This window comes from Apus apus, chromosome 13 (genome assembly GCF_020740795.1).
Source record: "Apus apus isolate bApuApu2 chromosome 13, bApuApu2.pri.cur, whole genome shotgun sequence".
Lineage (NCBI taxonomy): Eukaryota > Metazoa > Chordata > Aves > Apodiformes > Apodidae > Apus > Apus apus.
The window spans coordinates 14,920,748-14,945,565 of record NC_067294.1 but is presented as its reverse complement, the minus strand read 5'-3'; the positions used below and the strand labels follow the sequence as shown (position 1 = coordinate 14,945,565).

General features: G+C 39.5%; 1 protein-coding gene across 3 annotated transcripts in view; it reads left to right on the top strand.

Annotated features, from left to right (window-relative positions):
- SLIT3 (slit guidance ligand 3) overlaps window positions 1-24,818 on the top strand; it is a 481,507-nt gene that overhangs the window by 279,136 nt on the left and 177,553 nt on the right. For all 3 annotated transcript variants that reach the window (XM_051631304.1, XM_051631303.1, XM_051631305.1), the window contains 2 exons: window positions 10,413-10,484; window positions 15,578-15,741. In XM_051631304.1, the coding sequence (XP_051487264.1) occupies window positions 10,413-10,484; window positions 15,578-15,741 (236 nt within the window). The remainder of the gene's footprint in view (window positions 1-10,412; window positions 10,485-15,577; window positions 15,742-24,818) is intronic.

Genomic DNA, 24,818 nt, shown 5'->3' with positions numbered 1-24,818 from the left:
CATTGATTTTTGCAGTAGCACAGAATCCATAAGCCACAGTACCTGGCATGCATGCTGTTGGGTAACACCAAGAGCCATTCAGTAAGAAAGTTCTTTGTATAACATACATAAAAGTATATCTATTTAACAGTTCATTTTAATTAAGTTAATATTGTATTAGTTATGTAGTTATATGAATAAATTGAAACAAGAGATTTTCAAATTAATCTACCAAACAAAATTCAGGTGAGTTGAAACTGATTACAGTGATATTTTTTCTTTCTGTGCCTCCTTTGAAAATCTGCACCTAAATAAATGGATTGCAGGGACTAGATTCACTCCCTGCTGAATCAGCAACGGGATTTACACTGACTTCAGTGGACGTTGGTCTGCGTATTATGATAATTGGGCTTGTTCCCAGTGGTTCTAGGCAGTAATGTCAGCCCTTGAAATAGAGTACCATAGAGAATCATAAAAACCACTCTGATGATGTAAAATGTTTATTCAGTGTTTGCAGAAATACTTTTCTTTCCCTGAGTCCAAATACAGAAAATTATGGATGTAATTGGTGCTTTGAGCCACAGCAGTCATTCCCAATACAGTGTATTGAAAATGTGAAGCCTTTGGGCAAAGACATGAAAAAATTTCTTGATTAAAAAAAAGTAAAGGCAGTGTTTTGTGCCATTTTTGAGTTTAAAAAAATAACTCTTTGGAGAACCCTTAATTTAAAACTGAAACAGAGGCAGAAAAATTTCAGCCTGCATTCTTTTGTCTTTGCATCAATGTTTTTACAATTAAAATTTCCATTCAGGCTGAATTGAATTTGTATTTTCTGCCTAGAATTAGAATGTCATGTAAAAGATTGAAAAGCTGATTGAAATTTCAGCTCTCACTGGGCACAGGCATTAGAAAGACTTGTGGAATGCAACTTGTACATGTATTTTGTACAGCTAATAGAGGTGATTTGATTTTATGAGGAAAAAAGGTATGACTTTTTTTGTACAGAAAGAGCAGACTTCCTTAAGGGGAAGAGGAAGGGTAAGACACTTCATGGAAGACCACGTGAATGACATTAGTGACTTAACATCTAACAAAATCCACAACCTAAATGTGTTGTGTGCCCTCATTCTCTGTATAACCTTGATTATATTTTATTTTACCTTATCTTGGCTTAGCTCATCTTATTTTATTTTATTCTATGCTATCTTGTCAATTGTGTTTTCTGCTTTATCTTGTTTTAGCATGTTTTATTTATTTGAATGTTAGTGTGAATAAGTAAATTCAGGCATAATGATGTGTGTGTGCCCACGCAACATAAATGCAGGACTAAAGGTAACACTAGAAAGGTCTGAGCATCAGTCACCAGAATCCTTTCTTTTCTCCCACTTGTGTACATATGACAATATAATCTTTGCACAGGCCCATACAATTTTTTTTTCCTGCTCTCTTTTCCCCATTGGCACTGATTGCTAGCTCCAATCTCTTTACCCAGATAGCTTGTCCAGCCATTTTTTTAGCTGCAGCTCCTCTCTTTCCCTCTCCTCTGTTCTTAGCCTCAGCTCCTGACCTCGCCAGTCCCAGAGACTCCAGCCGAGGCACAGCCAGCCTCTAGGGAGACATAATGCAGCAATTACAGGACTTAAGTTAATATGCATTAAAGTTAGTGTTATAGGCAAATGTGATCGCCCTGGTTCTTGCTGGTTAACAAAACGGGCATTTAAAACAAAGAATTTGTTATTGTAATAACCCAGTTTCCCCAAAGCCTGATGTTTTTGAAAGTAATCTCACTCCTTCAAGGGAAAAAAAAATAATCTGCCATAAACATCTGGCCTTTATAATAAGCTTAAATAGTTAAAATCTGACAGCTATATGCAAATTAAAATCAGGCACAGAATGGGAAGAATCGGGAAATTGTAGCAGTAAACACTGCTGGCAATTTTTTGCATAACTCCATGCTAGGGTTATTTTTTAATATTTTTTCATACATTTCTAAAAAGAACATTTTATTTCCTCTGAATCCTTTAGACTAGTTGTATTTCTGATGTCAGCTTCCAAATTAACAATTCTAGAGCTTCTCCAGTATCTGCAATGAGAACATTTGCGAACACATCGGCAAGAGACTAATACTGGAAGAGAAACCACAAATTGGCAACTAGATATTTTTATTTATTTCAGTGCATTTTACCTGTCACCTGGAGACTACTTAGAAGATTATTTGCCTGAGCTAACATTGTGATTAAAAAGAGTACAGAGTTGGGTACAAATATTGAGACAAAAACCCAGCTGTTACTGCTTTTGCTGCTAATTTGAGGTGTCAGACCCAAGCTCTGCTGCTGTATGTCAGTGAATAAGGCCCCTTGTGAGATCATTATGTTTTCTAACCGTTGAGAGTAATGGATTAATCAGTGCAGCATCAGTTGCTTTCATTATATGCCCACATGGTAGCTATGGGCTCTAACCTAAACAGTCTGTGGGGAGATCAAAGGATTGAGTACAAGAGGCACTCAGGACTCACCAAAACTCTGAAGTGATCCAGTTGAGTTTTGGACCTTGCCTAATGAGCACATCTTGGATGCCTTGCAAATGGCAGGTGAGGCCTGAGCACAGTGTTTAGGGATAGAGTGCCAAAACCATTTTGATTTTTTCCTCACAGGCCATGAGAAGCAGTAAATATTTAACTTAATGCAAACTGCTTCTGACCAGTATGATAAATAGCTCTTCATAGCTATGGAAAATATAGCTCCTTTTACCCTACAATCTCTCAAAGTTAATGACAAATATTAATTACAGCAATGTAAAAAATGCAAGACTTGGTTTTAGTACTAAAAATAGATTTAGGTTCAGGTTTTGCAAACGGTAAAATGCCCCTGCTTTTCGTTATATAAGGTGATATTTGAGGACTGGAAGGGGTCTGAAATTGTCATCTCTTGTCCCAGCCTAGAGTCCCATGCCATTCTTGCCAGGGGTTTCTTTAATTTTTTCTTACAGGCTTCTGCTGCTGATGGCTGCATACTCTGTAGCACCTCTTAGCTCTATTTTTCTTCTTCTCATTGTAAGAAACATTTCCCCTATATTTAATAAAAATTCTCCTTTCTGAAATTTATATCTGTTACTGCTTTTCTTAACCATTGCTGAACACAAGAAACAGGTAATTTCTTTTCCCTTTGCAATGAATGGCTTTTTATGTAGTTGGAGAGAGCTTTAAGAGTAAGTGATATGAATCTGGTAACAAAAAGGTCCAAGGTTCTGTCACTGTTAGTGTTAAATTTTGTGCTAATGCAGTCACTCACTCATGTTTCATTTCTAGTATTTTAGACAGACCTCCAGATCCTCCTTTACGTGCATAAATAATGGAGGATTTTGCACGTGCGCACTGTGAAAAGATTCCTTCACATATTTTTATTTACCAACACCCCACTCTCCCCTTAAGCTTTGGTGTCTCATCGAAGTTCCCTTTCTGTCACCACCAGACTGTTGTGTTCCCTCTGAGCTCTACTGGCAACTTCGGGTGAGCTGCTTGAGGTTTTTTTTTGTGTCAGTTCACCCACTCCTGAACAGTAATAACATTATCAAGAAAACCATTAACATAAGAGGTTTAATTATGCTTAGAGATGCCTCAGTTAAGTCTTAATAAATTTTCCAGTCTCGTTTACTGGATGTATAGTTGCACTGGGGATAGGAAGTCTGGAAACCATGGCAGTTGTGAGAGAAGCAGTAATCGGGGAGTATGACAGTAATTCACTCTTGGGAATGTTACCAGCCTGCAGATGCACCATTTGTAGCTATCCACTGCATGCACATAGATAATAATCTTGCATTAGGCCCAATTACATGGTGTTATGGACGCACAACACGGGGATTACATACATAGCCAACGAGCACGCTGTGATAAAGCACTGGTGTAATTGAAGGAGACAGAAGGAAATGTTAGACTTGTTAGCACTACCAGAGCTGCAGTGTCTGATACAGCAGTTCCCACCAGCCTGCCTTGTCTACTTTTCTGCTCCCTTTCAAAGCCTCACTTTCAAAGTACAGGTTTGTCACAGAGCGAGGTAACTCAGTGCCTTGTTCTTTCCACCGTGGATTTAGAGAATTTTACACAGGAAAAGGAAATGAATGTTGTTGTCAAGCCCTCAGACACAGAGAAGTATGTGCTGCCAAAATGAGGACTGTTGTATGCAGGACTCCTTCTATCAAACCATTCTATGTAAAGAATATCAAGTGCCCAAACATGAAAGATATTCAAACTCAGAACTATAATAAATGAGCTGGTGCTTCTTCAGATCTCTTTCTCCATTTACCTATCAGCAAATGGGTCTGAATATTTCTTTGTAGCTGAGAATTTGCAAATGCTGCAAAGTCAGTGATCAGCCAAATGTGACACAAAGGAAGCCTGAATGGCCAGCGCAGCAGACCTCTATTAACTATGGTAGATGCTTATTAAGGCATTACATTAATGCCTTAAAGTGTTAATCAAATATTTAATCTACCATATAAGTTCTCTATTTGATTAGCTGTTTGTGCTAATCAGAAATGGCATGTGAAAGAAAATCAGTCTCTGTTGCCATCAAAGGCCAAAGGTTGTCTTCAGCATTTGACTTGTTATCCCCTTCCCTTTTCATTTTCATCCAGTCAGACTGCAAACCAGAAGCATCACTGTGGGTACCAATGCACCACTAGTGAGCTATGTACATATGAAAATGTCTTGTACTTAGAAAAAAGGACATTTGCATAGTGTTTTTTCCTTTTGTCAATGATAAAATAGCTGACTACATGACTCTCTTTAAGCTGGGATGCAATAGGTGGTAGTGTCATAAAGCAGTGTTATGTGTTTGACAAAAAACCCAGTCCTCCTACGTATTTTCCTACTTGAAATGTGACTGGAAAACATTGTTACTGTTTTTTCATGGTACATATTGAAGTACTAATTGATGAGTTAGTTAATATTTCAGATAATTCTGTGATGTTGTTAAACTTTTTCTGACATCATTGCCAGAAAATCCTTTTGCTTCTTGCTTAGAACATAGCTGGAACAAAGCAGGTAGATATATTGTAATGAAAGTATTCTTATTTCAGATTAAAAAGTCACCAAGCATTCTGATATTCATTATATGCTCTTTACTATATCATTAATTGAATTCCAATTAAGAGAAATCAAATCTCTATGTACTCTGTAATTTACAGAATTGAGAGTGTTTGACTGTTGATCTGACAGCCTGGGAATTCTGCTCTGTGAATTAGTCCAAGAAACATGAAGGGATGCCTAGAGTTCCTGAGGTTTCTTTTTTTAAATACTTGTATTATTAGTAAGGTTTAAAATTTAAATCCTTTCCTTTTTTTACCCAAAGTATGTTCCATAAAAGTTGTGTGATTTCTTCTAGTACTGGGACTATAATTTTTTTCTGACTCTCATCTAGTCCATAACACATGTATTCCTATTCAGTAAGGTGGAAAAAGGAGTAAAGAATAACATGTAAATATAATTTTTTTAAGAAAACACACACAGGACTGTAATTTCTAGAGATTAATGATTTTCTTGTGGTTACATTGAGTCTGGAATTCACAACTCTTAGAGAACTACAGTGCTGTACATGCATTTGGAGCAAGTCAGAAGAGAACAGAAGTGCAACCACATGTATTTATGGATTTGCACAAGAAGTTTGAAGAAGGAGATAGGCCATTGTTTTCAAATTGTGACAGGATTGCAGAGTGAGCATTCTTTCCTTTAAAATAATTCTGATTAGTGGGGGCCATAAATCAGCTTTATTCTACAGGAGGAAGAGAGCAGCTCCATGTGTGCCTCTACTTGATTTGGGCAACTGGCAGAGGAGTGAGTTAGTAGAGCAGTTCCTCTGGGGTTGTAAATTGAAGTCAGTGGAACTATGACAGTTCATACTGGTGGAGGATGTACCACCTCAAAGACTGCTGATCCCACGTTATGCACCTTCCAAGTAGTCCTTGGAGGATCCTTAGGACTGCTGCAGTCTGCTTCTGCTTAGCTTGCAAGACCTGACAAGGATCACGGCCCAAGGTGGGAAGTTTGCTGGTATAAATAATATTGTCCATAACCTCAGTTTCCTGATTCAGCATTTGGAATGTGAATCATTTACAGGGAGAGGACTTCTTAATGAGAGGACAGTGCTTTTACAAGGGACAAGGATATATTGGGTTTGGAAAAGATGCCAGATATAAGGCTGGGGAGGACCCAGCAGAATACACTTTTCCTTATATGATGTTGGAGGAGTCAGAAGATTCTGGAAGTTTTCTGTTTCTCACAGCTTCCTGATGTTTGCATATCTTTTTCAATGGATTTGAATCTTAGTTGGATCAAAATGAGACTGGGGCCTTGAAGCAGCTAGCAAATTAGTAGAGCAGAATTTGTTTTTCCATTCATGTGTTAAAAATACCACTGTATTGTGTGCTTACCTCTGCCAGGACACATACTTTCAAAAATCATTGCTGGGAAGGCTTCATGTGCATGATAGAAAGCTTTGCAAAATGCTTCCAGGGCACACCTGTATCTGAAAACATTCACATTCAAAAGCCAAAGAGTTCTTACTGCATGGGAGCTGTGTGCTCTGCACAACCAGAGCAGCAGGGTTAAATTTTTGCAGCTACAACTGGGCTGTAATTACTGTAAATTAGTGCCCTTTGCAGTGTTTGGCCTTCTTTGTCCTTAAATAATTGCTGTTATCATAGATGTTTTATTGCCTTCATTATGGTTAACATTTAAATATCAATGAAATAGTGTGCTACTAAGTCATCTATGCAATAGCTATCTGTTAAAGTTATCTGTGAAATTTGTGTTTAAGAAGTATATTAATTCCGCATTGACTTAGGATTCTTGGGGGGAGGGTGATATATTTGTCAATGAATTATGGGAAACCTTTCCTTATTAGGGGCAAAACCTGAGCTACTCTCATTTGGTACTTTGTGAGTAGAAAATACCGTGTGATTGGAATAATTCTTCTTTCTGTTAAACAGAAATATTTTAAGAAATTTAAAAATATTTTTGAATCATCAAATCAGACAGTCCAGAGGAGAAGGACTTAGGGGTGGTGGTGGACAAGAAGCTCAACATGAGCTGGCAGTGTGTGCTGGAGCCCAGAGAGCCAACTGTGTCCTGGGCTGCATCCAAAGAAATGTAGCCAGTAGGTCAAGGGAGGTGATTCTGCCCCTTTATGCAGCTCTCATGAGACCCTACCTGGAATACTGCATCCAGTTCTGGAGCCCCCAGCATAAGGACATGGAGCTCATGGAGACAGTCTAGAGAAGGTCCACAAAGATGATCCAAGGGCTGGTGCATCTCTTCTAGAAGGACAGGCTGAGAGAGTTGGGGCTGTTCAGCCTGGAGAGGAGAAGGCTCCAGGGAGACCTTAGAGCACCTTCCAGTGCCTGAAAGGGCTACAGGGAAGCTGGGGAGGGATATTTGACAAGGGCAGGGAGTGATGGGACAAGGGGTAATGGATTAAAACTGGAATAAGGGAGATTTAGGTTAGATGTTAGGAGGAAATTCTTGAATGTGAGGGTGGTGAGACACTGGAACAGGTTGCCCAGGGAAGCTGTGGCTGCCCCATCCCTGGAAGTGTTCCCTGAGCAACCTGATCTAGTGGGAGGTGTCCCTCCCATGCAGGAGGGTTGGAACTAGATGATTTTTAAGGTACATTCCAACTCAAAACATTCTATGATTCTATAACCTTTCTACATCCAAATGAAGAATTGCACCAGGAGATGGTGTTACGTTCCCTCCCTGCAGTTAGTGTAGAAGGAAGCCCACTGTCACGTCCTGTTCTGCCTGAATCCAATCCATGTCCTTTGGAATTCAACAGAAATTCTCCCTTCAATTCTTATGGCTTCTACTAACTCCTCTAGTCCCACATGTGACCTATTCAGACATCAGCTGTCTATGTGATTTAATTTCTGTAAGCTGATTTTTCATGTGGCTTTTATTTATCAGGGTATACCTAAAATCTTCCAATCAAGTGCATAGCTCATTTTTATTTAACAGGAAAGTGAGGCAGAGGGTAAATTATATTTTTATGTTTACAGAAAAAAATGGTGGTGCAATTAGAAACTCCATTTGTGAGTCCCGTTTGAACTTCCCAATATACGTATGAAAATACAAATAGCAAATATAGATATTTAAAGGTGGGGGTGTTCATTTCCTGAAGATGTTGTACATGCTTTCTTTGGCTGTCTACACAAGACTCTGGTTTGCAATGCTGGCTAAATAACGTAATTAATCAGTAGCAATTCTATGACAGAGAAGTCCACTTTGCACCATCTAAACTGCCACAGGGGGACATTTCTGTTGCCATGATGTTAGCTGGAGTTCAGAGGCAGAGGCTTTCAGCCCAAAGGTTGTGCACTGACACTTGCTGTGTTCACTTCCAGAGCTGAGACCACAGTGAGGCAGTGGTACATGCAGGGTGTGCTGCACAGCCAACAGACTGACATCGTTGATAGCTGCAAGTTTATTCTCAGGTTTACTTCTGACCTTGACAGTATTTGCCTCTCCTCCTTATCCACTAAACTTGTGATAGACTCTGAGACTTAATGTATTGAGAAACTGAACACATAAACCCATAATTTTGCATACCCATAGATCCCAATACTTAGCCATGTGTTTCTTGTCCAAACTTTGGCATCATCAAGTTTTTCAGAGGATCTGGAATGCATACTATATATTATACCATAAGCCATGATGCACTAAGGCCTACAGCCTGGTGTGTGAACGTGTGTGACTTGACTGACACACATTTCTGGCAACAGATTTCACGTGCAGATTCCAGATTTCCAAAACTTCTCTCTCACTGACATAACTCACTCTGCTCACACGTTTGGAAAGGAAGGGTAATTTTGCTCTTTTGCTCTAATTTTGCTGTCATGGGTATGTCAGCCCCCAAACTAGCTCCAGATCAATAGTGCATCCATCTGGTGCAGCACTATGCTGAAATACCAGCTGTGTTCTTAATAACAAAGTGGTCATGCTGGGATGCAGTGCAGCAGCAATACAAGCACTCTGCTGCCAGCCTCAGAGCCTGCTCAAACACCTCTCCTGAGCATGCCTGCACATAGCTCTGTTACCCTGCAACCCCCAGTTTGGCCAGGGTGCCAATGTGTCTTCCTGTATACCAGAAAAACAGGCTTAGTAGAGTATAATCTAATTTAGCTTTAATCTGCTAATGTGGTAGATAATGGCTTTCCCAAGGGATTTCTAGGCAGAATTGTAAAAAAGTTTTTAAATTGGCAAATGACCAAGAGAGGTCTTTAACTTCTGTAAAACTCTTCAAGAGCTTTTGATTAAATGTCCTATGTAAATACATAACATTGGAACAACTAAGCACTTCAGGGAATAGAGTAATGTGCCTTTAGGTTCCTTCAGCAGGTATTTTCTTCAACACACACACAAATGCACAAAAGCACCACAGTGATCCTGTGGAATGCCATGCCCCTTCTATGAAGCAGAGGTTGCTCTATGTCGTGGTGCTGTGGACACCACACACCAAATGCAGCTACAGCCAGAAGCAGGACATGGACTCCCCACTGGCCCCATCAATTGTCGTGACAAACAGAGCTACTGTATTGGCAGATTTGGTGATCTTGGAACATGACAATTATGCCCTGTCGGAATGCTTTCCATTTCCTGTGCCATCTTGATAAACTTTATAGCTTCTAGTTTGCTAGAGAGTCATTGATATAATTAGGAGCAACATAATGGGAGCAGCACACTCAGCTGATGACAATCGAGTCAGTTCATTTTTCATAGAAAGCGTTAAGGGGGTCCCTACCAGCAGCTGAGATCGTTTTCTCTTCAAGCTCTGCTTTGACAGAGCAGCAGAAATCCTTACATGCCAGGGTTGCGTCATGTTTTATTATGGTCTGTTCCACTACCCATATATTTTTTCATAAGGAAACCAAAGAAGGGTACCAATCCATCTGTGTGTTTTCAAAAGGGCAATTTGAGCTGTCTATCCATGTAAGCTGGCTGTGTTAACAAGTCTGTAAGAGACAGCAGCTCCCTTTCGGTGTGAGAGGGAGCACTTCAAGGGCAAAGCTTTGATATTGCAGTCGGTGAGTTTGATGTTCATTCACTCAAGTTGCACCAGGTTTTCAAGCAAAGTGGCAATTTAACCAAAAAGTTTGGATCCGTTCTAGCAGCCGATAAAACCTCATCTTCTGTAGCCCTTGGTATTCAGACATGGTAACTAGTAACTTTCATGCGTTCTTATGCAGCTGTGGGTTGCTTTCCTCTGACAGGGTCTTTCGTGATGGTCTGAGGTATTGTTCAGCATGTCTGACTGCTCACAGTCTGGCAGCTTTATTATCAGGGGTTTTAGCAGTGTTTCTGTAGACAGTGTGTTGGTGAAGAAATGTAAATAATTGATCAATTATTCTCTTTTCTCTTTTTTTTTTTTCCCCCCTCCTAACAGCACTCTCAACAATAACAACATCACCCGCATCCCTGTCACCAGTTTCAACCACATGCCGAAGATCAGGACTCTGTGAGTAACAGTTTCAGATATTTTAATAATAATAATAATAATAATAATAATAATAATAATAATAATAATGATGATGATGATGATGTAGTGGGTATTTATCATCCTGTGATTATTCCAGTCTCTTCCCAAGGTGAACAATTTCCCATCTCTTGAGGCAGACATTCACTGCACTTGCTGCCAGGACCCCTGCACGAGGGCAATTCCAGATACCCCTGTGGGGATGGGGACAGCTAAGGCCAGGCCATCAGCCCACGGGTGGGGACCAGTTCAAGTGGGGTCCATGGCCAGGCAGTGTGGGCCGGGCAGGGTTGGAGACCCGGGCTGCTGTGGTGTTGCTGGACCGGGGCTGGGGGAGTCCTGGGGGTGGCTGGTGGGGCTGGGCAGGGTTGTGGGGGCAGCTGGTGCCTCAGGGCCCTGACCTTGCCTTCACTGGATTTTCCCAGGGTTAAGTAAGATTCAGTTTTATCAAGATTTTTAATTTACCAGGAACTGAAACTGGATTTTTTTTTCCTGTGGGAAAAATCTGTAGCATGAAAATGTGTTCAAAGCTGGAACATTGTCAAAATTATGAAAGCATCTCAGCTGGATCAAATTATTTAATTTTGTTAATATCCTGTGTTCAAATTCTATTTCTACTTTTCATATTCAGAATACTAATTTCTGAAACAAGATTTTTTTAAAAAAGATCTTGAAATAAAGCTTCTTTTTAAGATACTTTCTGAAACAAAATGTCACTGATGCATTTTTAATAAAAGCTTCTCCTCCATCAACTCAATTTTTCTAGGGACCTGGGCACCGTTCCACTGGACAAGCTATTATTTTCTTTAGTAGACCAAAATTAAACTGTGTGCAATTGTGTAATTTAGTCGTAAGCCTACCAAAACCATTTTCTTTAAATAATTTCTTTACATTTCTTTAGGGAATACACAGCTTCAGAAAAAGTCACGTTTAAGCAAAATCTTTCTGTTTTTTCTCCGAAATCTCAAACTCAACCAAGACATGTTTAGTCCTAAGAGCAAAGAAAGGGAAATAGCAGGTAGCCTGAAAATTATCTATGGCACTGAAAAAAAAATGCTTCAAGGATGCTACAGTTGCATGTGTAAAAATTATACTAAATAAGTTAACAAAACTGAAGCAAAATTATTCTAACTCACGTCACTTTATGTAAGACAACCTCTGATTTAAATTTAAATTTACATCCTTCATTAAATGGTGACATTCAGAGATCTTAATGTAAGTAATTAAATGGAAATTAGGTATTTGTCTGGAAGAGAATGGATACAGAAGCTAAAGGTAGGGGTAAGGTTCCTGAAATTTTGCCTTTTCTCAGTCAGTCACAGTGGTCCAGAAAATTTGCCTGACTTCTTCAGGTTAGTCACTTTTGTCTGTTACTAGAGCTCAGTGGCTTCTGCCATTTTCCTTTTAGTTTAATTTCGGAGATGGCTTTGTATATAGTTCCCTGGAGACTTACACTGACTAATCCCCCTCTGCTGTAATTAAGGAAAAAAGAAAAAAAAAGGGGAGGGAGAGGAAGTCATAAATAGGATTTATAAAGGGAAGCTTTTATATTGAATTCTGAGAGCCACATTTTATAGAATGCTGACCCACTCTAAAAGGATTTGCTGGAAATTTAATTTCAGGTCTATGGCTAAAAGGGCACCTTTGCAAACTTGCATTTGTATTCATTTGACCTCATGTTCTGTAAAGGTAGTTTCATCAATATCAAGTGGCATGTTTCAGTCTCCAAAGACTGCCAAATAACACACAGTACCCTTCTCAGCATCTCAATATAGGGATTGAAAAATCCTACATAAACGGGTGGAAACAAAGTAAAATGGTTCAGTTTTCTACATTTCCTTATATATGTTTCAAAAGAAAAGTCATCAAAATAGCAATTAATTATAAGTTAAATACAGCAATGAAATAGCATTTCATAATTTCTTCTGCTGCTCCTTCCTATTAAAAATTCTATTCTCTAGTAATCTTAGCACTTTTCACAGTTAATATTTTGTTGATTATCATTATTAATAAAAGAAGTTTGCATATAGATTACTCAATTTTTTAATTTTTTTTTTTAATTCCTTCTGTTCTGAATTTAGGCTAATACTGTTTTGGTTGAACTGAGGTTTGTGTAAATGTGTAGTAATACCCTAAAAACCAACATTTACCTGAGAACATGTACAACTGATCAGTTTTTGTTCACCTATGTGAAATATTTATATAAAGATAATATTTGGGAGGAAATGTTTATACTATCTCTAGTTTCCTGAGCTTTATTTCACTTGATAAACAGTCTCTCCTGCATGAATATACAACTGCAATTAACAATTTGCATGGAAGGAGAAAGCTGCCCAATGTGTAATGGTTGAATAAGATCTACTGTTTAATATCTTGGTTGTTGATGCAAATTCAGTTCAAATGGATCATGAATGATGTTCATTGCAATTTGGTCAACCTACCATTTTCTTAAAAATTGATCTTCAGTTTGAACACCTTCTCAGATAGCTTCACACTTGAACATGCCTTTTTTCTGAAGCTCTTGTAGGGAATCCCTGGTCTGAATATCACTTAAGTAGAGAGAAGCCCTTTTTCCCACTCAGCTTAGGCCCAGTGGGGTATGGACGGTGTTTTCCCTATGTGTATCTCTTACACACCAGTGAGATCCATTAGCAGGACATTTGGGACTGTTTGTGCTGTAGCTGCATCTGCTGTGATGGTTCTGAGGATAAACAGCTTTTTCTTCATGGATCTCAAACCAATCTGCTCATTTAAGAAGAACAGAAAAGGAAAAATAAAGAGCATATTCAACTCAAACGTGACCTCTCGGAGAAAAAAAACCCAAACAAAGCAAACAAAGAGAGAAGTACTCATAAGATTTGAAACACTTTCAGAAACTCTTTTTAAAAATCAGATCCTCTGTGCTAACTTTTTTACTGAACTGTCTTTTCTGTTGTTAAGTTTCATTGATCCTTTAGCCTTGGTTGGAAGTGACAGGAATAAGTTTTTATTGATCTGCTTTCCTTTGCTTGAAACAGCTTTATTTATGTTAAGGCATGGCCCCCATAGCTTTTTGCCTAATGGTAAATGTCCTCTCTCTGCATGTGTGAGTGACTGCTGAGATAGGCAATTGCATAATTTCTTGTAATTTTTTTTGTTTAAGGGTAAACTGAAAATGTGCCAAATCACTTCAGTGCTTTTCATGTTCACAGGGAAGTGGTACATTATGTTTTTGAAGTACTTGTAAAAAGTCTTTTTTCTGGCTGTATTCATCAATATAATTTAAAAAAAATATATACTAATAGGCTGCTTTGTTAAGCTTGATCTGCTCTCTAAGAGGTCTTCTCTAGAAAGCAAACTTTAGAATATCTGTGCAAAAAAAACTTGAATAAACAACAAGGTAGGGCTCTGCTGAGGCAGGTGAGCTGGTAAAGAGGGGACAGTTCACGCTACTAAAATGGGAAAACCCAGAAACCAGCTATAGAAATTTAGAGAGGAAAAACCCCTAAGTCACAGAACTGGAAAGTTGCCCCTCTTTGTGAAATTCTGGCTTTATTACTCCTGCCTGTCTGTATCTGTATGGGCCATGCAGGGAGTGGCACGGGATGAGCTCTGCTTCAGTTCCTGAAGGAAGATGATTCTGAACATTGTTGGCGACTGCTGTAATGAGGAGAAATAATATTTTGAGGATTTAAATGAAATGCTAACTCTCTAATTTAGAACAAAGCCTTACAGAGGCATGTCTAGATGATTTTTTTTGTCTTTGCTTCATAATTGTGTTTGTTCTTTCAATCAACAGATTCATGATTCATAATAACAAAAAATTTTACTAGAAACCCAGCTGCAGTGTTGATTAAATACCTTCATAATCCCTAAAAATTAGGTCTCCTGGCCATCCTTCTAAAACAATTACATTTTGCAGTGCTCCCAGGAGACCAGCATCTTCCATCTCTACAGGATAAGCTCTCAGTTCCAGATTTGCACTCTTTGACTGTGACTGCCCACCCCAGACAAACCAATCTGGGGACTGTCAGCCTGGGCGCCACTGCTGACCTGCACTGCTGCTCTGCAGGATGAAGATCTCACAGATAGAGAGTTAATTTCTTTGGTGGATGGACAAGGCTAAGTCCTGTGCACACCAATTCTGAGGCTTTTTTTTTAAAGATACAATGCCTGTAATTTTAGTGAATAATGCTTTGTCTAACCATTTCTGACAGCATTTTCAGTCTAGTTTATCATTTCAGCTTCGATATAGCACTGCAAATGTATGACTCATTACAACAAATGAAATAATTACTGTCCTGGGCTTTTGTTTTGACCTAAAGTTTGGTAGCTATTAAACTGACCAGACTTGCTCCCTCAACACATCATCACTTTGCAGACTTTTCCCTACAATGTGAGGGAAATCTAGCAAATCTCTAATGCCAGGCATCAGGTGGGCTGGGAAGGGAGCTGTGGGGCTAGAGCTTCCACTACAAGGAATGGCCTCAGTATTGCTGTGTGACCTGACCTTGTTGTGGCCCCATTCTTCATAATGAGTTGAAAAATTCTGTCTGAAACTTGAAAACTTGCATTAAATTAGCACAGTAAAAAGAGCATTGATGAAATTGTACAGGTAACCCAGGAACATACAAGGTACCAACAGCCTCTGGTGTGTGGGCTCTCTCTCTCTCTCTGCCCCCACAAAGAAGAGAGAAGAGGGAAGAATCACCTAACACCCTGTTTTACAGCCTGGTCCTTGTGTTTATACAAGTCATTCTTTGAATTCACTAAGAGATATCACCTTCATGCAGATATTCTGATATGAAATCACAGGCAAAGTGATTGTTTGGAGTACTCTTAAATTCTGCATGTTCTTTTCTCTAGAATGGCCAGCTCATGATTACCTGTAGGCAGGACTTGATTCTTCCAAGACATTACAAATAGTAGCACTAATTTATACGTGGGCATTTGTATATTATATGGCAACATAGACAGTCAAGGCCTGACTTAGGCGTAACCAATAACCTGCAGTGATCCTTCTTAAACTGTAGTGTCTTTTGTGTCTTCTGTTTCCAAAACTGGTGCTAACTTTGGGCTGGTTCTGTCTTCCGTAGGCGGCTTCACTCCAACTTCCTGCACTGCGACTGCCACCTGGCCTGGCTGTCCGACTGGCTGCGGCAGAGACGCACCATCGGGCAGTTCACCTTCTGCTTGGCACCCGTGGGCCTGAGGGGCTTCCTTGTGGCAGAGGTTCAGAAGAAGGACTTTGTCTGCTCTGGTAATGGTGTCAGTTGTTCATTTCTCTATCAGCTGGTGGCTTTTGTGAGTCACATAAAAACAGTGAATAGAAAGCTATTCTGTTGTGTTTGACTGTCATTCTATGGCAGTTCTGTTTGATTTTATCACTGCTGACTGTTATGGAAGTAGATCAAATTGTTAATATTTTCTAAGAATGACTGGGTTCCAGTTAACATTCCAGTTCTCAATTTTTCCTACTTTAGCATTACCAATGATATCAACATTAGAAATCAATTAAGTGTGGATAATTTGCTCTTTCTCAAGGGAAGAGCTCTAAAGCTGACTGAAATATGAAAGAAAGGAAATAGAAGATGCTAATCTGAGTCTGCTGGTAAATGATTGGACAATAGAACAGGAGGAGCAGATTTTATCCCAGGGACTGAAACAGGGTTCTTAAGGAGCCAGTGGACTGTTCTACAAATTTCTGCACTGACAAATGAGGCTGATGATACACAGCCAACTCACAACCATGTGCCCGTGTGTTGGGCCTATTCCTCAAGTCCTGGAATGGCACTTGGCTCCTTTGTGACAGAAATGCATTTTATTAATTGAAGAAAAAAGAAAGAAAGAAAAAAAGAGAGAGACAAAAAATAAAAAATTGAAAGAGATCTCTGAATTTGGCTGAAAGGAAGAGATCTTGCGGAGGAGAGGCATGGCAGTGTATATGCTGTGAACAAAAAAAAAGGAAGATACCAGACACAAGTATGGAGATAGTTTTGCAGGCCAAAGGATAAGTAACACAGGGAGCTTGTTATGAAGTGTGTCCTAATCTTGAGAGACTTTGAGTCTTGTGGTATTGTGTTCTTTATCTCTCACAGCCTGTGCCATAAAGCTTTATCCTTTCAGTACATGGGTTAACTTATGGAAATACAGTACAAATACTTACGCTAGAAATGTTTTTGGGAATTCTTCTTTTCTGTAGTTTTATCTACATGTGACAAAGCAGGGAAGAAACAGTCCTACTTGGAAAAGAAGGTTTGATCTCCTTAATTATATTGTGGATGGTAAATTAATGCCCAGGCCTGGAGGTGTGCAGGAAGTGTTATGGGCACGTGGAAAATTAAGTTGTGCACCATTGTTTTTTGTGATGTGACTATCAGGAGTGTTGAGCAGCGTCTACACAGTTGTGATTGGAGAATGCCCAGAATATCTGATAAATTTCCTCAAAAGTTTAGATAACAGAAAAGTTTAGAAATTTAACAGTCCTGGGAGTGGCAAGATAAAAGAAACAGATAAATTAATTAAGCTATTAGCAAAATATGTTTTTACCAAAGAGGTAAGCACCACATCTTTTTCTTCTGAAATGAAGTTTCAGATGGGTCATGAGTCCAGTCATTTGGATTTATGATACAGTGAAGCGAAGGGAAAAGAGTTTTCTAAATCTGAGAAGAGATAATAATTGCTGAATGAGAAATAGAACATGGACAGAACTCATCTAAATTGAGTTTTCTCTGCAGACTGTGACTTCCAAAAGAGAAAAGATTTTTAGCCTGTTGAACAAAGAGCACAGAAGAAAATTCTCAAGATTGGCCTGCTTTTATTAAAGCAGAAATTAATAAAAATTAAAGGAAAAAAAGATTCCAGTGAGACAGTCCATCAACTGTATTCCCTAACCCTCATTTAGGAAATGAAATATACTGGAAAAGAAGTGCATTTAAAAAGCTTGTTTTAGTGGAGGATTTAGCAGAGAACTCAGCTTAGTATGTGCTAGTTCGACAAAAACCCACAGGACAGCTAGTTTAAAGAGGGTATAAATCTGCCCTGCTGCTTATTACAGTTCTTATTCCTGATTTTACAGCGTAATTTGTTCATGTTTGATTATGAAGTCAAACTAGGACAGGAGGTGAATATTGAACTGAACTTGTCCCTCTGCAGAGGAATTTTATACAATTTAGGCTAATATGAATCACTGTAACTAGCCTCAAGCTGGCAGTGAAGCAGCCTTTGCATCATCGTTGTGAAGAGCTGAAACGCAATTGAGAGAACTGCTCTAAGTCTAGGCTCAGCATTCCAAGGGCTCATGTTATGGCAGCAGAAATATCATTTCAGTGAAAGAAAATGCAGCTTTTCCCCCACTGTAAAATGGGACTAATAAGAGCATTCCAGTTCAAAACTTGTGTTGATGCATGCTTCAAAGCAGAAGGAGGAGAATCAAATAATTTGAGGAAAGTGCATCCTTGAAAGACTAACTTCTGGTTATTCTCTGAACCTTACACACAAATAGGGGGTTTTAATAATAATTTTGTTACAAATGTTCCTTTGGAAACAAATTTTGTATCCTACATAGGGAGGACTAGCATAAGTTGGAAAACAAGAAGTGAAACATGGATACAAAAGTGCCATAATTAGAACCCAAATTGCTTGATTCCTTCTGGAAACTATGCTACCAGTCCTGTACAGTGATATTGATATGCATTAGGTGCAAAGTATCTCAAGATAATGTTGAGGAAGCCAGAGTTATGTGCTAACATATCTGTGTCAACTGCGGGTCAGTCTTTAAAAAATATTGTTCACCTTGTGCACATGAATTATAAAAATGGTAATTCAATCAGCACTTGTAGGCAAATTGTGAGCAGTGGAAAAGACATTCCAGGTTTCACTTGTTTGTGCCCATGAGCATTTGGCTCAGAACTGTAGGTAAATGTGTAGGATTAAATAGTGAGCAGTTGTCTGGAGAAAGGTTTGCAAATATGTCTAATTGGATTTGTGTTACTGAGGAGGCAGGGAAAAGGTCATCAACAGAACTGAGCAGGGTTAGGACTAGATGGCCCCTTACCATCAGGGCAGAGCTCTCAGTACTGCTGGCAGTCCTGTCACCAGCCAGGTGACACCAGAGCCTTCTAGCTGGCTTCTTCAGCAAGCTGTCCCCTCCTTGTAGGAGAGTCTGTCCCTCAGAGCCACCCCTGACAGAGCAGCCTGCCTGGGCTTTTGCCTTGAAGCCATCTGTTCCCAAAAAATTCTCCAAGCAGACTTCCTCCTGCACAGTTGCATACTGACCGATGTGCTTGCTGAGACAGTCGTCGTAGAAGGAGAAAATGTGTGGCACCAGAGTGCTCCTGTTGGCGTCCCAGTCCTAGCATGAGGTGCCTCTCCTCTATCCCCCATAGCCTTGCAGCTCACTGCTCTGCTGCTGTGATGAAAGGAATAGTACACTAAAGCAAATACTTAGTATCGCTTGAAATGCTACCTGCATTCTGACCCTTGGGAACTGTTTATTTTCATATTCCCTTAGCTAGAATCTGGGGCTGCTGGTTTATGCTCCTTACCTCTTAGAACCTTTCAGTCTTTGCTTGCATCAAATCCAGCTTCTTTCCCATGAAATTTCACTGTGGAACCAGCTTCTCTTTCTCCAATTCTGTTTCCCCTAAAACACACACACTCCCTCTACTTGTCTGTCCCTTGTCCTCTGACCTCTTTAAGAGAACTTTATTTCATTTTCCTCTCATATAAGTTTAATTATGACACTTGGATTTTAGTTCTACCTGCTTTTTACTTACTGAAGTTGAAATTAATCTACATGTTGATCAGTTATGTGAAGTCATAATGTGTTTTCTCACCCGCATTACTGCGGCTGTGAAGCTTTGCAAACTGAAACAGCTGAGTTCATGAAGTTACACCATCAGCAGCACCTTGGTCTCTTCAGTGCTCTGTGCAGGACCCACCGAGTGGCCCCATTTTTTCACACTGTTTTACAAAGTATACACACAAGAAAATAAATATGCATCTTAACTGTGTATCTCTAAGTAGATCAGATACTTTTGGGAGCACTGTACTTCGTACTGTGATGTGTAGCATACTTCAGCCACCACTGCCCTCAGGTAGCTGCTGTCAGAACAGTTCTAGGGTCATCATTTCTCAACTGGTGCCTTGCAGAGGAGACTGTCTGGAGGGTAAGCAGGCAGAGTGTGGTGGGAGGCAACTGATTTTTCTCTTGTACTGTTGCTGCTGATTCTGAGGTGGTATGTTAGGACTCGGTGTTGACCCTGAAGGTGCAGGTTGATACAGATTTTTTATAGTTTCAGCCAGTAGTTTTAGGTATTTTACAGTGGACTGTGTTTCCAAAGGAGTATGAAGTTTGGATGAGATTTCTTAGAATAGACCAGAGATTGATATTTCTAACAGTTAAGGAATTCATGCTTTTCTCTTGTAAAAAGCACCAGGTTCTAAAATACCAACATTAATTTGGAGCTGATTTGTCTTGCAATATAAAATTCAGAAATATTGAAGTGTAAAATTATGTGATTTTTAAGTATTTATCTAAGATAGTTTTCTTTAATAGCAAAACAAGGATTGTACAGAAGGAAGTAGGATCACCACATATAATTCTCTTTTTCACTAGAAACCATCTTCCCTGGTTTTTGGTCCTTAATTCCCATTCAGAGGACCTGCAAAAACCTGAAGAAGTCAATATAATAATAATTTGGATTAAATAAGCTAAAAATTCAGTCTGAAATTGATGCATGAGAGAAATCATTGCCAGAGCCATGTAGCTAGTGCTTTCTGCTTAAATAAACCAATACTGATTTTAAGGTAATAGTGGGTTGTTCTGAATCTCAGTTGAAGATCTAGAGTTTCTGATTCATATGGTGAGACTGCAGCTGAGGTATAATGAAGAGGAAAGTGTGTTAGCTTCCTGCTGCTTAATGCAGACTGGAAGCCCTAATGAGGAAGCAGATTTATTTGTTGAAGTGAGGTCAAACAGTCTTAAAACATAACTGTTACTCTGTGGCCCAGACCACAGAACCCGGTAGATTGTCTTGCTCTGTTTTTCTCCTAGGAATTTCATAGCATATTGTTGAGGAGAAAACCAACAATGAGTAACTAATAAAATAGCACTCCTCAAGCTTAGTATCTTAATGAGAACATTCAGAAGATGCCAAAGGAGAAGTGTGTGGCAAGAGGAGTTTCCCCATCTGCTCCTATTTAAAAGACTGTGCAATGGTATATCTGCATAACCAGCAGCAGGTCTGCTGCTTTCAACATGGGATGTGGAGGTACTGCCCGCAGGGAAGATTGGTGCTCCCTGGAAACCAAAGAGGGGGGAGGACTATTTACTAATGATGTAGACTTTGCTATTTCTGGGCAGCAGCAATTGCTCCTGAGGGAGCAAAGTGGTTTCCCTCCATGCAGTTCATCCCATACAGAGAAGTGCTGCAAATCGCCACTAGTTTTAATGGTCACAGGAGAGCAGTGGTGTTAAATACAAAGGAACAGGGTTGACTTTGAGAATGTGACCAAGCCTTTTTATGAAATCCGTAGACTTTTCTGGTTCAATACATGTATGTGATTGGCAACACATTTATGGATACTCAGTTAATAGCAGTAATTAAACAAAACATACAGCTGCTTATAAAATGACTGCAGAATTCCACAATTGAATGGGTGGCAAGGACAAACTTGCATATATTCAATGCCAGGTTCAAGTGAATTTCTGTTTTATTGACAATTAAGTTTACTGATGTTATATAGTTGCAGTAAAACTGTGGTGGGTGGACCGTGGCCAGCTGCCCACCCAGCTGCTCTCACTCCCCCTCCTCAGCAGCGTGGGGAGAAAACAAGATCTGCTCCAGCACCTCCACCCCCTCCTTACCCCTCTGCCTTTGCTGCTGGCAGGCTGTTTCGCACACTATTTTCCTCAGTCCTTACTGCCTGGCACCATTTTGCCCTTCCTCAAATACGTTCTCACAGAGGCAGCAGCACTGGCCTCTGTGGCTGTGGAGCTGCGGGAACCGGCGGGAAGCGGCTGGCGCCGGCGGTGGCTCACGGGGCAGCTCGCGCCTCTCCTGCCAGCGCCTCGCCCACACTCCCTGCCAGAACTGGAAGGATCTCCTGGCCCATTGAATTAATTCCTTCTAATCGCAGGCAAGTGTGTTAAGGTCAGAAGTCTGTCAATTGTATTCTGTAAATTCCGGATGCCATAAGGAGCTTGGCTGTACCAGAGGTCTCTCACAAAAGAACAAGGGCAGCAACCTCGGCCTGTCACAGGACAAAGGCAAGAAAGGTCACTGGTGCCCTGTGTTTCCTGACGTGTCCCAAAGGCCAAAGAATTTGGTCCAAGGAATTCCAAGGTAGCTCTGGGAAGGGGACAATGCCTTACTCTTCAGTCATTTCCCACTCACCTGGAAAAAAGTGTTTCCTCACTCTACATCTGGCCACTGGGTGAGCTCATGACCTGGCTGGACCCCTCGGCTGTCATTTTGAGGAGAAATGTTGCATTCTGCTTGACATCCCCATAGCTGTGTCAATCTGTAATGCTTCTGACTGAAGTGAATCCCATCTTCCTCCTCTTCCTGCAGAGAGCAACTGCTGCTCTGAGCAGGGAAGGTCCTGTTAGCTGTGACAGGACATGGGAGCGGCGGGTGCAGAGGAGGGCAGAAGCAAAGACAAACGTGCAGCAAACAAAATCAAGTCATGTTTGAAACTTCTTTTCAAATATCAGCAAATTAAACCCCAGGGATTCCAAGCATAGTCTTAAACTACACCTTCCCAGTTCAGGTTTTTTAATGGATAACCTGTTTAGAAGGCCATTCCAGTACTAAACTCCCTTCATAGGCTTACAATTGATCGTGCCCCTTATCTATCATTTAACCTTGTACATGTGATATCCTTTCACTTAAATAATTTGTCTTCCTCATCATTTTTATGCTTGAATATATTTATAAGCTCACTGTGTTATTTCTGGACCTATTTTTAAATGTCATTTCATATGCACCTTCCAGAGTGCTGATACAAAATGCAGAATTGGCTGTAATGAGATTAACCTGCACAGATGTAATTTTATCTGCAGATATACCTCTTTTAAGACATTGTACTAGCCTTTTAAATTTTTTTAGCCTTTTTTGGAAGAGTAAATATTATACAAACCCAGAAAACCAAATACACACTAATGGCTGTCCTTACAGTGCAATAATCAGAAAGTCAACTTAGAGATACTTTTAGGAGAAAATGCCTTTGTTGCCAAGGCTGGAGAAAGACATTCAAAGAAAGGCTCAGCATGGGCACAGGGCATAGGGAGACATTCAAGCTCTACCTTTTCAGTCCCTCCAATAGAAAACCTACATAGAATGAATTTTCCTGAGAGAAAAACAACTTTGTCATAGTTTTGCAATGACTCAAGTTGTCTCAGAGGTTCTGTTTATTAATCCTTCAGAAGACCAGATTTACCTATTAGACCTCAGTTGTTACAGGTGAGCCTGCATCTTTGTTATACTTTTGTCCATTTTGTTAAAAGCTATTCCATGCTATTTCAGGGCTATTACTGTTGATTAAATCATTGCAATATTACTGCTTAAGGATAAGACAACGTGAAGTGAGGTCTGATTTTAGTGATGTTACTTTACTGATGAAGCAGGCAGAGTAGGTTTTAGTAGAATAAAGTAGGCTTTGTTCATTAAGCCAGACCTTCCTTTCACTGCAATTGGATATTTCCTTTTTCATTCCTCAATATTTGTTTGCAAACCAGTTGGTGTTGGCTTTGCCTACAGAATAGTTGTGCTCATGTGCTGTGAATTTTTAACAGATAAATCTACTGTTTAGGAATGTTCAGCAAAACACTGAACTTGAAGCAATTAATGAATATTCAGTACTAGCAACTTTTTGCATACCATGATCTTGATGGTATTAACAGCATCAATCAGGGGCTCAAGTCACTAATCATAAATACTTAATGCTGTGCTCAGCAAAAGCTGTTGAACAACCATAGAGTGAAATATTTGCATAAACCATTTTCTGCACTTTCCTGTGGAATAAACACATTTGTACAGAATTTACTCCATTAGTGGCATATTTGCCATCAATAAGGAGTGTTAACTTTGCAGATAGTTATGATTGCTTTGTCCATGTTTCTCTGAAGGACTGTGCACACTCAAGTGTGTTTTAATATTGGGATGAATGTATCTTTGTTAGGTATCTTTTTGAGATTGAATTACTGGGAATCTAGTGAAAGCTGTCACTCCTGTTGTAGTAATTGATTTCAGACATCCCAGCATTGTAAGACATTTCAATGGATTATCTCATTAAACCATAAAAGGTCATAATATATCCACAGATTCCTGATACTTGTACTGTTTTGTTTATTGATCAATAATTTCATGTCTGCTGTGAAATGATTTAAATTATTCATCAAAAGAATGATTTAAAGTCACCACAGATTTTTAAGTGGTAAATCCTGTCAGATTTTTATTAAAATCCATTAATATATTTTACAAATAACTTATATTTTGCTGGTGGAAAAGAGCTGCTGCAAAGATAATTGGATAGGTGAGGAGGTAATAAAGCACACTACTTAGAGTGCTGTAATTGGGTGCCAGTGCAAATGAGATTATTTAGTTTATTTAGTCACTGCAAAATGTATTTTAAATGCCTGTGTCATTTAAGATGTCCCTTTATACACCATAACGATTCTATTCTAATTGTAATATCCGTCTATTTGCTACTCTTAAAAGGCTAGAAACCAATGAGATGGTTATTTGACAAAAGCACTTAATTTCCTATGTAAACTGCTGGGTCCTAAGGCTCTCCCCTGTCTCCTCTATCTCCCTAACCCCGGGTCTGAAACTGTAGCAATTAAGCTGTGCAGGCTAATCACATGCCAGATATTAACTACCCTAATCATCGAGGCTGCCATTCATTACATCAGGCCCAAAAAGCACAGTAAATTTTGTTAATCATGATTCTATCCTGGCTTCCACATTTTGTTACTGTTGTTTTTTCAATAGCAAAATGCATGAGAGAGTTGATGATTTTTATCTCTTAAAGAAGAATGTAATTAACATGGTGAACTAGTGCTGCTGCATAACAAAAAATCTGAAATGGCAAGTGATGACACATAGTAAGAACAACTTCAGAAGGGAAATAACATAAATGCAGCTGGCTTCTCTATGGCCAGCACCCATTTTGTTGCATCCATGCTGTAAGGAGTTGAGTGAACTTACAGAGAATGCAAACAGGAACCCTGGAATACTTTTGCATTTCCTTTGTCTTTTGAAGAAGTATTGGCAGCAAAAGGAAAATTAATTTTTAAATTTCAACTATCCTTCTTTAGAGGCTGTATTGCCT